An 18,717-nucleotide genomic window follows, 5' to 3' on the forward strand; every position below is an offset into this window, starting at 1 on the left:
CAAATTCTAAATGGTATGATCAACTAGTGTTGATCATACCATATAGAATTTGCGCAAATTTGATTTCTTGATCATACCATTTAGAATTTGCGCAAATTTGATTTCTTCTGACTCCAAAGCTGATTAACCACTTGAGGACCACAGTCTTTTCGCCCGTTAACCACCCTGGCGTTCTGATTAAATCGCCAGGGTGGCTGCGGGAGGGTTTTTTTTAAATAAAAAAAAAACTATTTCATGCAGCCAACTGAAAGTTGGCTGCATGAAAGCCCACTAGAGGGCGCTCCGGAGGCGATCCTCCGATCGCCTCCGGCGCCCAGAATAAACAAGGAAGGCCGCAATGAGCGGCCTTCCTTGTTTTGCTTATATCGTCGCCATAGCGACGAGCGGAGTGACGTCATCGACGTCAGCCGACGTCCTGACGTCAGCCGCCTCCGATCCAGCCCTTAGCGCTGGCCGGAACTTTTTGTTCCGGCTGCGCAGGGCTCAGGCGGCTAGGGGGGCCCTCTTTCGCCGCTGCTCGCGGCGAATCGCCGCAGAGCGGCGGCGATCAGGCAGCACACGCGGCTGGCAAAGTGCCGGCTGCGTGTGCTGCACTTTATTTGATAAAAATCGGCCCAGCAGGGCCTGAGCGGCAGCCTCCGGCGGTGATGGACGAGCTGAGCTCGTCCAGACCGCTCAGGAGGTTAAGGACCAGAGCCTTTTTCTCCATTCAGACCACTGCAGCTTTCACGGTTTATTGCTCGGTCATACAACCTACTATCTAAATGAATTTTACGTCCTTTTCTTGTCACTAATACAGCTTTCTTTCGGTGCTTTTTGATTGCTGCTGCGAGTTTTAGTTTTTATTATTTTCATCAAAAAAGACATGAATTTTGTATAAAAAAAAATTTTTTTTACTTTCTGTGCTGACATTTTTCAAATACAGTAAAATTTCAGTATACGTTTTTGTCCAAATTTATTGTGCTACATGTCTTTGATAAAAACAAAAAAAAATTCAGTGTATATTTATTGGTTTGGGTAAAAGTTTACAAACTATGGTGCCAAAAGTGAATTTTCCCATTTTGAAGCATCTCTGACTTTTCTGAGCACCTGTCATGTTTCATGGGGTGCTAAAATTCCAGGATAGTATAAATACCCCCCCAAATGACCCCATTTTGGAAAGAAGACATCCCAAAGTATTCACTGAGAGGCATGGTGAGGTCATAGAAGATTTTATTTTTTGTCACAAGTTAGCGGAAAATGACACTTTGTGACCAAAAAAAAAAAAGTTTCCATTTCTGCTAACTTGCGACAAAAAAAAAAAAATGAAATCTGCCACGGACTCACTATGCTCCTCTCTGAATACCTTGAAGTGTCTACTTTCCAAAATGGAGTCCTTTGTGGGGTGTGTTTACTGTCCTGGCATTTTGGGGGGGGGCCTAATTGTAAGCACCCCTGTAAAGCCTAAAGGTGCTCATTGGACTTTGGGCCCCTTAGCACAGTTAGGCTACAAAAAAGTGCCACACGTGGTATTGCCGTACTCAGGAGAAGTAGTATAATGTGTTTTGGGGTGTATTTTTACACATACCCATGCTGGGTGGGAGAAATATCTCTGTAAATGACAATTTGATTTTTTTTTTTTTTACACACAATTGTCCATTTACAAAGATATTTCTCCCACCCAGCATGGGTATGTGTAAAAATACACCCCAAAAACACATTATACTACTTCTTCTGAGTACGGCGATACCACGTGTGACACTTTTTTGCAGCCTAGGTGCGCTAAGGAGCCCAACGTCCTATTCACAGGTCATTTTGAGGCATTTGTTTTCTAGACTACTCCTCGCGGTTTAGGGCCCCTAAAATGCCAGGGCAGTATAGGAACCCCACAAGTGACCCCATTTTAGAAAGGAGACACCCCAAGGTATTCCGTTAGGGGTATGGTGAGTTCATAGAAGATTTTATTTTTTGTCACAAGTTAGTGAAAAATGACACTTTGTGAAAAAAAACTATAAAAATCAATTTCCGCTAACTTTTGACAAAAAAAATATCTTCTATGAACTCGTCATACACCTAACAGAATACCTTGGGGTGTCTTTTTTTCTAAAATGGGGTCACTTGTGGGGTTCCTATACTGCCCTGGCATTTTACGGGCCCAAAACCGTGAGTAGTCTGGAAACCAAACGTCTCAAGATGACTGTTCAGGGGTATAAGAATCTGCAAATTTTGGACAGGTGGTCTATGAAGGGGCGAATTTTGTGGAACCGGTCATAAGCAGGGTGGCCTCTTAGATGACAGGTTGTATTGGGCCAGATCTAATGGATAGGAGTGGTAGTGGGGTGACAGGAGGTGATTGATGGGTGTCTCAGGGGGTGGTTAGAGGGGAAAATAGATGCAATCAATGCACTGGGGAGGTGATCAGAGGGGGGTCTGAGGGGGATCTGAGGGTTTGGCCGAGTGATCAGGAGCCCACACGGGGCAAATTAGGGCCTGATCTGATGGGTAGGTGTGCTAGGGGGTGACAGGAGGTGATTGATGGGTGTCTCAAGGTGTGATTAGAGGGGGAATTAGATGCAAGCAATGCACTGGCGAGGTGATCAGGGCTGGGGTCTGAGGGCGTTCTGAGGGTGTGGGCAGGTGATTGGGTGCCCTAGGGGCAGATAGGGGTCTAATCTGATGGGTAGCAGTGACAGGGGGTGATTGATCAGTGATCAGTGGGTGATTAGATGGCAGAACAGATGTAAACAATGCACTTTGGAGGTGATCTGTTGGTAGGTCTGTGGGCGATCTGATGGTGTGGGAGGGTGATCAGATGCCCGTAAGAGGCAGGTTAGGGTCTGATCTGATGGGAGGCAGTGACAGGTGATTGACGGGTGATTACAGGGGAGAATAGATGTATACAGTACATGGGGGGGGGTGTCTGGGGAGGATCTGAGAGTTGGGGGGGGTCTGGGGTCGTTCTGAGGGTGTGGGCGGGTGATTGGGTGCCCTAGGGGCAGATAGGGGTCTAATCTGATGGGTAGCAGTGACAGGGGGTGATTGATCAGTGATCAGTGGGTGATTAGATGGCAGAACAGATGTAAACAATGCACTTTGGAGGTGATCTGTTGGTAGGTCTGTGGGCGATCTGATGGTGTGGGAGGGTGATCAGATGCCCGTAAGAGGCAGGTTAGGGTCTGATCTGATGGGAGGCAGTGACAGGTGATTGACGGGTGATTACAGGGGAGAATAGATGTATACAGTACATGGGGGGGGGGTGTCTGGGGAGGATCTGAGAGTTGGGGGGGGGGTCTGGGGTCGTTCTGAGGGTGTGGGCGGGTGATTGGGTGCCCTAGGGGCAGAAAGGGGTCTAATCTGATGGGTAGCAGTGACAGGGGGTGATTGATCAGTGATCAGTGGGTGATTAGATGGCAGAACAGATGTAAACAATGCACTTTGGAGGTGATCTGTTGGTAGGTCTGCGGGCGATCTGATGGTGTGGAAGGGTGATCAGATGCCCGTAAGAGACAGGTTTGGGTCTGATCTGATAAGAGGCAGTGACAGGTGGTGATTGACAGGTAATTACAGGGGAGGATAGATGTATACAGTACATGGGGGGGGGGGGGGTGTCTGGGGAGGATCTGAGAGTTTGGGGGGCTGGGGGTGATCAGGAGCCCCCAGGGGGCAGTTTAGGGACCAATCTAAAAAATATAGTGTTGACAGATAGTGACAGGGAAGTGATTGATGGGTGATTAGGGGGGTGATTGGGTGCAAACAGGGGTCTGAGGGTTGGGCAGGGGGGGGGGGGTCTGAGGGGTGCTGTGGGCGATCAGAGGGAAGGGGGGGGGGGGAGATCAGTGTGCTTGAGTGCTTACCTGCATGGCTGCAGCCTGCCCTTGTGGTCCCTCGATCACTGGGACCACCGGGGCAGGAGGCAGCCTGTATAATACGCTTTGTATACATTACAAAGCGTATTATACATTGTTTAGCGGCGATCGTGCAGCTAGTAACCCGCCGGCGCTTCCGAACGGCAGGCGGGTTACAGCGCGAGGGGGGCGGAGCCTGTCGCCGGCGCTTGATCGTGTCACCCGTGACGTGATCGGCGCATAACCACGCCCGCCACCGCCGATGGGCGTATTGCGGTCGTTTGGGCCCAGCCCTTGCCGCCGCCCATCGGCTGTGGGCGGTCGGCAAGTGGTTAAACAATGGTAATCACTTGGCTGCAAATTGCTGTGGTACAAAAGGCTGCAAATTGATGTGGTACAAAAGGCTATGTGAGAGCATACTTCTGTGTGTAAATTGGACATTGCTAGCTACATCAGTAATGCACTACTACTAAGATTTCTTTTGAACAAGCGACACTTCCCTCAATCATGATCTAGATCATAGTTCCTCAACCCTGTCCTCAAGGCCCACCAACAGTACTTTTGCAGTAAACCACAAACATGCACATGTGGGGTAATTAGATTCTCAGCAGAGCGGATTAACTGCCTCTCTGGATTTCCACAAAACATGCACTGTTGGTGGGCCTTGAGGACAGGGTTGGGGAACACTGATTTCTAGATAACACAGCATGTTTATATTAAAAATCTTGGTAATAAAATGTGTGGGAAAAGTACCTGCCAGAGATCCTTTCCTGCCAGCGTTAACCCGAGTCATTATATCGTTCATGGTGACCTCTTCAATCATCAGATCAGGATGATCCTGCATGAGAAACAACAAGATGCTCTAGTGTGATCACCATCTACTACAGGCTACCAAAACAATAACCAAAAGCAAAAAGCTAGGCATTCAGCTATCACACAGCCCAAATGCCCAACACTGAAAACAGCAGAGGGAGAGTATCATTTATGGTTTGGTTTACTGGTGATGGTTAGGGTATAATGTGCATGGAGGTTAAATTGGGGCTAAAAAGTTAAAAGTCAGAAAGGATTTACTTTTGGGGGAGAGCGTTAGTGAGAGGATAAGTTAAAAACAAAAGGGGATGTTAGGCAGGGCTGTGGAGTCGATACAAAAATCTTCCGACTCCAATTCCGACTCCTCAGTTTATGAAACAACCGACTCAGACTCCAATTCCGACTCCGGGTGCCCAAAATGGCTCCGGCTCCAACTCCTCGACTTCTTAGTCTAATACTTAACAGGGCTGTGGATTTTGTACAAAATCATCAGACCCAAAATTGCTCCGACTCCGACTCCACAGCCCTGATGTTAGGGGACAGGTTTGGGTTAGCCATTAGGAAGGGTTGACGTCAGGGTTAGGAAACTGAGTGGGGAGAAGCTTTGAAATCATATTTCAAAATATTGCAAACCCCAAAGAATATCAGTAATAAAATACCAATGTAAACTCTCCACCACCACTCTATATGTGTTCTCAATATTGGGTCCTCTACCATAGGCCTGGGAGTTTGAGGGCTCTATGCACTCTGTTCCTTGCACTTCACTTTTCTAGGAAGATAGCATTGATGTTATACCTGGGATCTGTTGAAAAACTACCCCACCATGTGTTACTGGCAAGTCTAACCTGCACTTTCTTCAGCCATCCGTCAGGGTAGCTAGTGAGAAATAAGAGAGGACACCACAACAGAGACCTTTATGCCAAAGGTCCTTTGTCTTCTTATGAATGGATGTCCACCCTGTTGTGCCTGATGAAGACCGTAATTTTCATTCTCTAATAAACAATGCAGGTTGCTGACTTCTGTGCTGATGCTCTGCCTCTAATACTTAAAGTCACTGGCCCAGAATGAGCATACAGATCAGATGCTTTGACTCCACTGGCTGCATGCTTGTAGTAGATGTGCGAACCAAAAACTAAAGCCAAAAGATCAGTATGACAGCCTGGCAACTAGCATTGTTATTTCTCTCACTTCAGGTTCCCTTTAAAAAAATTTTTTTTAAATTAATAGCTGCGTACATATGCACAATAATTGTCATCAAGGGTTCTGGACTAAAATCACTAAGGCGACAGTTTGGGGGCTGAGCACTTCACAGACAGCGTGCTCTGCTATAGTTGAGCAAAACGTCTGCTGCTATTGCAATTGAAGAAGGTAGACAGCAGGGGAGTGTTTGGCATCGCTTCCCATCGTTTGGTACATGTGTAGCTTTTGACCCCCGCAGGGTGACACAAAAACGTTTAGCTGATCCTGGATGCTATATGTAGAATCCAGAAGGAAATTACATGACGGGAGACTAAGGGGTCGAGAGCAGGGTTTGCACAAATGACAGGCAAAACAGATATCGACGTTGAGCGACTATCGCCAAGTACCGCGATTAACGCTCGTTCAACATAGGTGAACTTGTTCAATCAGTGAACTTAGAAGTTAAAAGTTTGCTAGGTTCTGATGGAAGGGAAACCAGGCTGTCCTGTGCAACCATGAGTTGAGTGATAGATATGACATACCTCTGCTTAAAGTTTTCTCAGAACACAAAGCATCAGTTCGAAAGAAGGCACAGTATATGTAGTAGTTGTTTTGGTCAGAGTAAAGCTAAAGTATCTAGCCAATTCTCTGGACAAAAGAGCTGTGGAACGTAAAGAAGAAATTTAGGACCAGGACACCCACTGGGAAGTGATGAAATTAAAAAAATAAATTAAAAAAAATTCCTGGTTTAGCATCCATTCTGATTTAATGATAGTCTGTCTGCTGAGAAAGCTTGCCACCACATGGAGTGAGCCATTCAAGTGTACTGCTATAACCGTTATAAGTTAGATTTTATCAAGTTAAGGGATGCTTAAAATCTGACAACCCCCGCATTCAAAATTAATTCATTCAGGTAGTCTACAGCTGGCAGTGTTCTCCCCAGCATCAAATAGGTGGGCGCTCCGCCCGGGTAAGTTGGGCGCCCGCCCGGCTGCCATCTCGCGCTGGTCTGTCATCTCGCACCTGGCTTTTATGCACATACATTTTCAGATGTTCCCGGCGGGCCGTAGGAAAAGTACTGCGCTCCGCGTACACTACGTGAGAACTCTCCTCTACGTAGGAGACCTCGCACTTCCTGGCAGGCTGTATTTGTGATGCCTGGTGCCTCGAGAATGCTCATTGGCTGGGTGGCATAAGAGGTGGGACTATCTGTTCTGAATGCTGTGGGCGGCTGGGAGCGTTCCTCCACGAACGAGGAGTTTTAGCAGCGTGACAGCCAGTCAGCTACAATAGCGTGGCTATCTCCCTGAGTCTTTTACACGTGGGTAAGCTGCTGATCTTCTTTCACTCTGCTTTTGGCTGTCGCCTTCATTTTGCTAGTGTTATTTATCACTCTGTGTGAGTGTAGGTTGCCCTTTAGAAGTTTTCCTTGTGCGCTGATCTCTGATTTGTTATCTAGCACTGCATTGCGTTGGAGGTCTAATCAGCTTACCCCGCATTTTGGAACACAGCTGCTAATAAACCAACAACACTTATTTGCTTTTTTTTTTTTAGCTATATCTCGGTGCTGCGGTGTGCTTTGTGTTGGCCAATATGGTGTGCACCTAAACTGCAAAACAAAATTTTCTGAATGATGATCAGGCTTGTGATTAATTGTGTTTTTTTTCTGATAGCTGATTGTTAGTGATAGGTTAGTTTACTCCTGCACATATCCCCCATATATTGGGCATTATCATCTGACCTTCTGGTATATGTTTTTTTTTTTCTTTTCTTATAATGTCAGCCTGTGAGCTAACTCTGGCAGTTACTCTGTGCTGTGAAAACTGTCCAGCAAAAGTCTGTGCAAAGTGGTCCATTGCACAAACTAAAGAATGAACTCTTGAGCCAGTGTAGAGAGACTACAAGGTATGTGCACTATGAGATATGCAATACCCCTCGACCCGCCACATCCCCCCACCCCCAATGACCCTTACTTTTCTTTCAGCAGCAATAACATCTGACATGCAACAATGACTCCCGTGTGGAGCACAGCAATAACCCCCATAACCACCAAATTTCCCCGTCTCGCACCACCCGGCTACTTTTTCATGCCACCCGGCTGGAGAAAAATTCTGGGGAGAACACTGAGCTGGGGTATTGTCACACAAGATCATCTCTTTTCCCCATATCAGATCACAGATATATATATTTTTTTAAACTACTTTCAGTTCTCGAACGTAGAGTAGTGATGACACGAATCTGTGGGCCACTTTCCCTGGCTGAGCGGAAACAGACAGGCTGCCTTCCAACTTCTGGCATTTCTGCCTGTAGTTATCCTGACTCTGATTCTGGTGCCACAGTAATGATAGAATCTCAGTCTCCATCCACCAGCACAGAGACTGGAGTAGTGAAGATGGTAAACCAGGTGATACATATAACACAGAAATAAATTATATAGTATTTAAGAATGGAGATGCTCTTGTCACTGATGGAACTGCTAAAGACATCAATCCCAGCAACCATATAATTACTCTTACTTGCATCTGAGTCTGTTTATTCTGTATCCCAGGAAGCAGATTTCCTGGGTAGATTACAGATGCAACATTTCAAGTTAGTCCAGTTTTGGAAGACATTCTTACACCAAAGTTAGCTCTGAGCAGACGACCATCACTACTCACCTACTCATCCTCTTCTTATACTGTAAGCAGAGATACACAGGGAACACCCCCACCCTGTCGTGCCCAACCGGGTCATTTTTTCATGCCACCCAGCTGGGAAAAAATGTCTCGGGGAACACTGCAATAAAATGATGTTTACACTCACTGGCTGGCGCTTCCGCTTCTCTCTATGTCTCCTCAGCATCAGCTTCAAATCCTGTTCTGTCAGGTCAGCCTTATCTGCAATAAACAGACAAATCTTACACTACTGCAGAAACATCACTGTCTTATTAATTGCATTTGACCTTAGTATTTACATAGTTTAATCAAGGTTATACAGTATTACTATATTCTGAAATACTTGTCTGTACCAAATGAGCTGCCCTATTACTAGTAAATTAATTTCTTGATTTTATAAATGCCAATGCTATAACTTTATAGCCTCTTGATTAACATGATAACTACAACCTTAGTTTTCTATTTTTTTGGCTTTTGTTTAAATTTTAGGGTTAATTAATGGTTTTTGCATCATTAACAAATAATGCCAAAATGACATAGGCATAGTTGTAGAATTTAGACCCAAACTTTACCAGTATCCTCATTCATTTGGCAGTGACAGACTTGGATGCCCAATAATGTGTCAGTTTCCTACCCAGTAGCTCATTGGTTTGTTCCCAGAAGCAGATAACATCTTCATATAGCTTTAAAATAGCTGAGCTTTGGTAGTAATGAACTTCCTTGTATGTTGTGTTCTTTCAAAGAACATGAAAAACACACAAGTATATTCTAAATAGAGGAGTTAGAGGTATCATAAATTGGGGAGCTGAAGTACTAGAGGCGTAACCTTGCTTCAGTTCGTTATCTATAAGCTGTGCTATCAGCATGATGCACTGAAGAATGAGGACCAGGCACACAATACTGTAGAGTCATATCTAGCGGACCTGAACTCAGAACTTCCTCTCTGCGCTAAAAGATATGCAACAACATACTAACCTTTAAAGAAAAACATCTTTGTTACAGCTGATACAAATCCTGCAATAAATCTGCAGTGTGTTGACTTCCTGCTTTCATGGAAGCAGACAGTGTTCACATCCTGTGTTTACTAATTAGCTGCTCTGCTGTGGCAGCTAGCTGATTCAGCTTAGATCAAATTATAACTTGTAATTACAGATGAGGGGGGAATCATAGAGGCTAAACCTCTAAATAGATACAATGTGTAATTCTCTATTTATTCCTTCTGTCCTGTGCAAGAGTTCAGGTCCACATTAAGCCATATAAACACTTCAAATTATTATCACCTAAAACAATCAGAGATTGACAGCTTTGGAACAAGTTTGGAAAATACACCCTTAAGCTTCAGACAGAGCCTTCTTTGTTCTGTGTAGTGGGGACAATGAGTGAGTGGGTGCTTATATGCTCACATTTCAAAGGAAGTTCCCGCAAGAACAGCTGTTGGGTTGGCCATCAGTGATCCAACACAATGTATCATCATCATCAACAGCATTGTTTTGGAGCACCTGTAAATTCTAGATTTAGGCTGTCCATAATGAATGATCATTTTGGCCGAGGAAAATTGTAAGAGTGTGTACATAGCTTTAAACAGACTATACATATACGATACAATCAGTCTTCTCCCCAGGCTCTTTTAGCTGGCTAGTTTTGGTGAGCACCCGGCTGTCATCGCCTCACCTCCTCCTCTGCTGTAAGCAGAGTTGTGCAGAAAAGCACCAGCCCTGCATTCTCATATCGCCCCACCTGGCTTTTTCATGCCACCCGGTTGGAAAAAAAACTCTGGGGAGAACACTGAATACAATAAAAGCATGGAAATTTATTGTCGGAGTTATAGCTCCTTTATAGCCTGGACACACTGTTGCTGATTTTCATAATGCATCTTAGCTTGTGACATACAGGGCCATAGGGCCAATGTATAGGATTGTCCGATGAGCAAACCTAAAAGCTGTGCAAAAGTGTGTTCTGACTGTGCACTGCTGCATGCATTTTGTGCGCAACATGGTGCCTCCCCATTCAGGAACCATGAGCTTATGTAAAATGCATGGCCACTTGTGTTGCATGAGCACCTGAGATTGTAGGTGGGTCCTAACTTTACTTAAAGTGAATCTAAACTGAGAAGGATATGGATTTTTCCTTTTAAAATAATACAAGTTTCCTGACTCTCCTGCTGATCCTGTGTCTCTAATACTTTTAGCCACAGCCCCTCAACATTCATGCAGATCAGATGCTCTGACTGAACCCAGACTAGATTAGCTGCATGCTTGTTTCAAGTGTGTGATTCAGACACTATTGCAACTAAAGAGATCAGCAGGACTGACAAGCAACTGGTATTGTTTAAAAGGAAACACCCACATCCCTCTCAGTTGAGGTTCCCTTTAAGATTTTTATTCAATCTTTCAGGATTGAAAAAGGTTGTTCCAGACATGGGTGCTACAGAACACGTACCAAAAGACTGCTGCAGATAACATTATGAAGGAACAGATTTGATGCTTTGACATCACAGCCAGGCAGTGACATTTGATTCACAACTAATTTGGCCAGCTTACATGTCTTGTCTTATGGAGAGGAAGAAGGTACGGAAAGGGACAAAGCAGAATATTCAACCCATCAGACTGCTTGTTGCAGACATTATGATAAGTGCAGAAGATGGAGGAGGCATGAATACATATCAAATTGACAGCCAAACCTACACAAACAATAAGCTGTGTAAAATTTTAAGTGCACGTATAGCTTTCACTACAAATACAATTCTTAGCAACTTTTACAAATTTAGTAGCTAGCCCAGATCGCTGTCATACCACTTCCTTCTCCTAGTAGATAATGTATGAACAGAGGCGGCAACAAAAGGATAATATACACTAAAAACAGTTTAAAAAAGGAAGGTAGTGGAGGACTTACCGTACCTCTCCAAAGAATGACTTAATTTTGTCGAATTAAAAAATGACATTTTATTGGATGCTCCACAATGCAACGCGTTTCGCAGGTGTGAACTACTTCATCAGGCAAATAAGTCCACCACCTCCCTTTTTTAAACAGTTTTAAATATATATATATATATATATATATATATATATATATATATATATATATATATATATATATATATATATATATATATATATATTCCTTTTGTTGGCGCATCTGGTCAAATATTATCTACAAGCTTCTTTCTTTGTTCCTAATATCTACAAAGAGTGACTTCTTAACTTGAAAGGGGTCAGGTTTAATCACTCCACCCAGTTAACCAGTAGTTGCCTTAGCGGTAACCCTTGTTTGCAAGTATCTTTTATACATGGTACTCTTGAACATAAATTTCACCATACTATACTATTGGTGGCTCTCGATTTTCCAGTTTTGTCTTTCTACTCTAACTAGTTTAGGGATAAATGAGAAGGGGGTGAGCACAACTGAAAACCGACAATTCAAAAGTTCTGTCTGTGTGCCCAAAGCTGGAGGATCCTAGGTACTCACAAAATAATATCATGTACAACAAAAAGGTGCTCATTAGCAATTTGTGGGATTTAGGATTAAACAATGTAAATTTAACAATGTTAGAAAGAAAAATAAAATTACTGTCTTTAAACAAGTCCTGTATTGGCAAACTGAAATTGAAGGTCTTGTAATCATATCATTAAAGAGACACTGTAACAAGAAAAATGTCCCCTGGGGGGTACTCACCTCAGGAGAGGGTAGCCTCTGGATCCTAATGAGGCTTCCCCTGTCCTCCTCTGTCCCACGGGGGTCTCGCTGCAGCCTTTCAAAGCCGGCGTGACAAATCCGACAGCCTGTTCAATATTTACCTTTCCAGGCTCCTGCGGGGGCGCTGTTTCGGCTCTTCTGATGGAGATAGGCGGAAATAGCCAATCTCCGTCGGGTCCAGACGGAGATCGGCTATTTCCGCCTATCTCCATGGGAAGAGCGGATAATGCGCCTGCGCTGGAGCCACGGAGGTAAATATTTACATTGCCACCGCTCCGAGAGGATTTTCGCCGCCGTGGGACCGAGTAGGACGGGGGAAGCCTCAATAGGATCCGGAGACTTCCCCCACCCGAGGTGAGTACCCCCCCAGGGGACATTTTTTCATTACAGATTTACTTCAAGACTACCTGCAGTTTTCATGTCCTGTGTAGAAAGTGTGGGCACTGCGCGAAGTGGCACACTAGTGCCTGGAGAGCTTGTAGGTGACCCAGGCAGCCAGGATGTAAGATCTAAACACAAAATATACAAATCAGAGCCACATAATGAATTGTGAGTTTACTGTATTTTCAGGTTCCCTTCTTACCCTCCTCCTCTGAAGACAGCATGCCATCTGCACACTCCTCCTTAACCTCTCTGAGAATTTTCAGGTAACGCCGTTGTGCCCTCCGCTCCCTCTCCTCCGGAGTGTTCCGCAGGGAGGTGTGCTTCCTCTTCATCACTACATCTGGACCATTCTTCCTGGAAAGGTCCAACAGCTCCTGACAGCCACACAAAAATGATTATAAAACACATGGAATACAGCCAGTGATGAAAGAAGATAACGGAAATGACAGTGATCAAGGTATTTAGCCACTCTCTACCACTACTTCTGATGCAGTCTTGTACACAGATATGTAGTGGAGGATGAGATACGTTTCTCAGACACTGCACATCGGAGTTTTCTGACTGGCCTCAACCTCACAGACCTTGAACCACTGTTACGTGCACATGGCTTTCCCATCAATACACTGACAGCAAATTACAGCATTCAAAACTGCCAGAATAAATGCGGTCTAATAGCTATATAGTAGGGGACAGATGTATTTGACCCGCTGATGATTTTGCTTGTCTGCCCTCTAATCAAGAAATTACCAGTCTATAGTTGTAACAACAAAAGAACCCTCAAAAACTGCCCCAAAGTCAGAGCTTAAAGGGGAACTGAAGTAAGAGGTATACGGAGGCTGCCATATTTATTTCCTTTTAATTAATACCAGTTGCCTGGCAGCCCTGCTGGTCTATTTCTCTGCAGCAGTATCTGAATAACACCAGAAACAAGCATGCAGCTAGTCTTGTCACATCTGACTTTAAAGTCTGAAACACCTGATCTGCTGCATGCTTGTTCAGGGGCTATGGCTAATACAGGGAGTGCAGAATTATTAGGCAAGTTGTATTTTCGAGGAATGATTTTTATTATTGAACAACAACCATGTTCTCAATGAACCCAAAAAACTCATTAATATCAAAGCTGAATATTTTTGAAAGTAGTTTTTAGTTTGTTTTTAGTTTTAGCTATTTTAGGGGGATATCTGTGTGTGCAGGTGACTATTACTGTGCATAATTATTAGGCAACTTAACAAAAAAACAAATATATACCTGTAACGATCGGTGTCAACACGCAGAGAGATTCTGATTATTGGTGGGCTGCAGACTCACCAATAATGCAGATATACACCGGATTATGAATGATCTGCAGAATCACTAATAATCCAGGTATGTCTAACCTCTGGACACCTGAGACGTGAGTGTACAGTATCACAGTAACACGTTGAGAGGGAACTGCCAGGAAGACTGGAGGCAGTGAGGAGAAGGAAATTCATCCCTAGACGTGGGTGAATTCCCTTAGGCCAAAGGCTCCCTAGGAGAGGGACATAGGCCTGGTTGCAGGAAGCCCTGCTGCTAATATGAACAGATTTCCCCTATCTGGTTGTGAGATCCTATCTCACTACAGCCTAGTGGCGAACCAAGGAAGTACAGATATACAGTGCTAGTCTTGGGTGAGTGGTCCGTAGTTACAGCACCCTGGAACTAGCCTAAAGCATAACATAGAACTGACAGTATCCTAGTCTTGGGTGTGAGGTCCGTAGTCACAACACCCTGGAACTGGTCTAAAGCATAACATAGAACTGACACAGTATCCTAGTCTTGGGTGTGAGGTCCGTAGTCACAACACCCTGGAACTGGTCTAAAGCATAACATAGAACTGACACAGTATCCTAGTCTTGGGGTGAGGTCCGTAGTCACAACACCCTGGAACTGGTCTAAAGCATAACATAGAACTGACACAGTCTCCTAGTCTTGGGTGTGAGGTCCGTAGTCACAACACCCTGGAACTGGTCTAAAGCATAACATAGAACTGACACAGTATCCTAGTCTTGGGTGTGAGGTCCATAGTCACAACACCCTGGAACTGGTCTAAAGCATAACATAGAACTGACACAGTATCCTAGTCTTGGGTGTGAGGTCCGTAGTCACAACACCCGGGAACTGGTCTAAAGCATAACATAGAACTGACACAGTATCCTAGTATTGAGTGTGAGGTCCGTAATCACAACACCCGGGAACTGGTCTAAGCATAACATAGAATAACATAACATGAGAAGGTAATCTAGCTCAGTGTGGATTCCCAGGTCCGTCCTGGTTCAACCACACTGTCGGATCTGACTGAGGTCTGTGTGCCAACACGTTAAGCATTTGCAACGGCAGACGATGTGAGACTGAGGGACAAGTGGTTATATAGTGCAGCGCTGGCCAGCGCCGCCCAGTCCCTTCCAGCCAATCCGCATCCATCCATGGATCAGCTGACCGGCGGGGTCAGCTGATCCCTCTCTGCTTCCCATAAAGCTTCTGTCTTGGCGCGCGTGCGTGTGTGTGTATTCCGCAGCCTATGTGCACAGGAAGGCTGTATAGCATCAGACACATGTCGCCGCGTGTAAACCGCCAGAGCAGACGCGGAAACGGCCGCCATAGCATGCGGCGGCCATTCCGCAATCCTTCACAATACCCATTTCAATTATTTATTTTTACCAGTGAAACCAACATCTCAACATTCACAAATATACATTTCTGACATTCAAAAACAAAACAAAAACAAATCAGTGACCAATAAAGCCACCTTTCTTTGCAAGGCCACTCAAAAGCCTGGATTCTGTCAGTGTTTTGATCTGTTCACCATCAACATTGCGTGCAGCAGCAACCACAGCCTCCCAGACACTGTTCAGAGAGGTGTACTGTTTTCCCTACTTGTAAATCTCACATTTTATGATGGACCACAGGTTCTCAATGGGGTTCAGATCAGGTAAACAAGGAGGCCATGTCATTAGTTTTTCTTCTTTTATACCCTTTCTTGGCATCCACGCTGTGGAGTACTTGGACGCGTGTGATGGAGCATTGTCCTGCATGAAAATCATGTTTTTCTTGAAGGATGCAGACTTCTTCCTGTACCACTGCTTGAAGAAGGTGTCTTCCAGAAACTGGCAGTAGGACTGGGAGTTGAGCTCGACTCCATCCTCTACCCAAAAAGGCCCCACAAGCTCATCTTTGATGATACCAGCTCAAACCAGTACTCCACCTCCACCTTGCTGGCGTCTGAGTCGGACTGGAGCTCTCTGCCCTTTACCAATCCAGCCACGGGCCCATCCATCTGGCCCATCAAGACTCACTCATTTCATCAGTCCATAAAACCTTAGAAAAATCAGTCTTGAGATATTTCTTGACCCAGTCTTGACGTTTCAGCTTGTGTGTCTTGTTCAGTGGTGGTCGTCTTTCCGCCTTTCTTACCTTGGCCATGTCTCTGAGTATTGCACACCTTGTGCTTTTGGGCATTACACTGATGTTGCAGCTCTGAAATATGGCCAAACTGGTGGCAAGTGGCATCTTGGCAGCTGCACGCTTGACTTCTCTCAGTTCATGGGCAGTTATTTTGCGCCTTGGTTTTTCCACACACTTCTCGCGACCCTGTTGACTATTTTGAATGAAACGCTTGATTGTTCGATAATCATGCTTCAGAAGCTTTGCAATTTTATGAGTGCTGCATCCCTCTGCAAGATATCTCACTATTTTTTGACTTTTCTGAGCCTGTCAAGTCCTTCTTTTGACCCATTTTGCCAAAGGAAAGGAAGTTGCCTAATAATAATGCACACCTGATATAGGGTGTTGATGTCATTAGACCACACCCCTTCTCATTACAGAGATGCACATCACCTAATATGCTTAATTGGTAGTAGGCTTTTGAGCGTATACAGCTTGGAGTAAGACAACATGCATAAAGAGGATAATGTGGTCAAAATACTCATTTGCCTAATAATTCTGCACTCCCTGTAGTATTAGAGGCAGAGGATCAGCAGGGCTGCCAGGCAACTGGTATTGCTTAAAAAGAAATAAACATGGCAGTCTCCATATACCTCTCTCTTCAGTTCCCCTTTAAAGTGGGTTGGAAGTCCATATTAACTGAAAAAAAAATATTCAACAGGAAATTACTTGGTCAGCCTACATTTCCCATTGATTTTAGTGTTCACTGACAGAATTTAGTTAAAAAAGTAATATGAAAAAAAAAGAAACCTTTGTATGCTGGTTTCCATCTTGACTGATTCTCTGTGATGCCAAAAGTGACATCACTTCTGCACTTTTCTTTTTCAACCCAGCCCAGTGTTTTATTTTCCCCTCCCTGCTGTCCCTCCCACAGTACACATCACCTTGACAACAAGCTTATATCAATGTGTAAACCTCCCTAAGGCCTTGTTCACATTAGGCAACACGTATCGCTGTGCATTCGAGACGCAAGCGCACCCAATCACAAGCCATATGCATTGCCGATCCCATTCATTGCAGTGAATGGGATCAGCGATGAGCTTTTGCAAAAATGCATGCAGCAGTGCGATAGCACATCGCACTGCTGCGCAGCACGCATAGTATGAAGTGCTCTCAGCACGCATAGTATGAAATCAGAAGTGCTCTCTATGCACTTCTGATGTTCTTGCTGATCGCATACTATACGCGCTGCTGAAATGTGCACAACAGTGCATATAGTGTGAATGAGGCATAAGGGCCCTTTTCCACTGGCAAGCGCTTGTGATCGCGCAAGCTGCTTTTTCCACTGTCCACATTGCGCTGTATCGCTGCTGGGAATGTAGCGCGATTGCAATGAGAATTGCGCCACCCGGCGATTGCAATTCGTAACAAAATGAATCGCGAGCGAAGAATCGTAGTGGAAAAGTAGTGTTATCCAGTTAATTAACTATTCGTTCATTCGAACTGGTTCTTCCTTGTGAGCCGAGTGATCTCATTAATCACACTGAACAATTCATTTGTAACAGTTCAGTGGATGAAACAGGAATGCAGCTGCTGAGCTGTGAGTGAGAGAAGGAACTCCTCCCAGCTCACTAAGGGCCCTTTTCCACCAGCGCGTTTGCGCTGGCTGAATCGCAAAAACGCAAACCGCTAGCGATTTTACAATCGCTACGGTTTGCTTTTTAACATAGGAATCGCGGTAGGTCATTTCCACTACCGCGATTCGCTTTTGACGGGAACGCGAACGCGCGGCGGAGCGATATTTGCCGCGATTTTGCTATGCAGTGCATAGCATAGCAAAATCGCGGCCGCGAACGTCGGAGAATCGCCGGTTTTGCGATTCAGCACTGCAGGTGGAAAAGGGCCCTTAGGGATCAGATTACAGCAGCAGCTCCCGACTCCTAACTGATCTGTTTTGAACAGTTCCTTGGCTCAATGATTCAAAGAAGGAACTGTTTGAACGGATCTTCAGTTCAAGTAGTTAAAGTGGAGAATCAGAGGCTGATGTGCATTTATAAAGTGAACACAGTCATCCACTTTGCATCCACTAAATTTTACACAGAATGTGTTCTGTGTTCATGATCCGGATCTTTTTAATGAACTGACTCTAATGAACCGGTTCATTGAAAAGATCCAGACTTCCCATCACTAGGTGCGATACTTTCAAATGGCTAAGGAGGGAAGGAGGAGGGGGGAAAAAAAAAAAACCTTACCCACAATCCAGCAGGCTTACCCACAACCTCCCAGTCCAGTGACTCAGCAACGGCACAGGCATGGGTGAGTTGGGGGGGGGACATGAGGGGGACACATATTTGTACCCCATGTAAAAAATTAAAGGGGAATACATAGTATTGAGGACAAAAAATATTTTTTAGACTTGTTTTTATTTTTGGCGTTGCAACCCCCTTTAATTAGTGAAAAGTATTTGATCTCCAATTAAGATTTCAGGCTCCCAGGTGTCTTCACTGTATGCAGGTTAGGATATTAGGAGTAAGAGAGTGCTCCTAGTTTGCTCCTAGTAATCCTAGTTTGTTACAGGACCTGTATCAATTGTATCAATTTGGCCAAGCAGTGGCCAAGTCCTTTGTTTACGGTGACTGATGCAAGAAGCTTTCCCAGTAAAGCACACTGAGAGGTTAAGATAAGAGAGCAAAGGAAACACCATAGTAATTATAGCAATATTAGTATAATTCTACTTGTTGAAATATGAATGATGCATATACGGTACGTGT

General features: G+C 44.6%; 1 protein-coding gene across 1 annotated transcript in view; it reads right to left on the reverse strand.

The window, feature by feature from the left end:
• Window positions 1-18,717, reverse strand: part of NFRKB (nuclear factor related to kappaB binding protein) — a 57,512-nt gene that overhangs the window by 30,541 nt on the left and 8,254 nt on the right. The window contains exons 5-8 of the mRNA XM_068240375.1: window positions 12,744-12,918; window positions 12,568-12,669; window positions 8,616-8,689; window positions 4,578-4,662 (exon numbers count right to left, since the gene is read on the reverse strand). Coding sequence (XP_068096476.1) covers window positions 4,578-4,662; window positions 8,616-8,689; window positions 12,568-12,669; window positions 12,744-12,918 — 436 coding nt within the window. The remainder of the gene's footprint in view (window positions 1-4,577; window positions 4,663-8,615; window positions 8,690-12,567; window positions 12,670-12,743; window positions 12,919-18,717) is intronic.

Source organism: Hyperolius riggenbachi, chromosome 6, assembly GCF_040937935.1.
Source record: "Hyperolius riggenbachi isolate aHypRig1 chromosome 6, aHypRig1.pri, whole genome shotgun sequence".
In the NCBI taxonomy this organism is placed as follows: Eukaryota; Metazoa; Chordata; class Amphibia; order Anura; family Hyperoliidae; genus Hyperolius; species Hyperolius riggenbachi.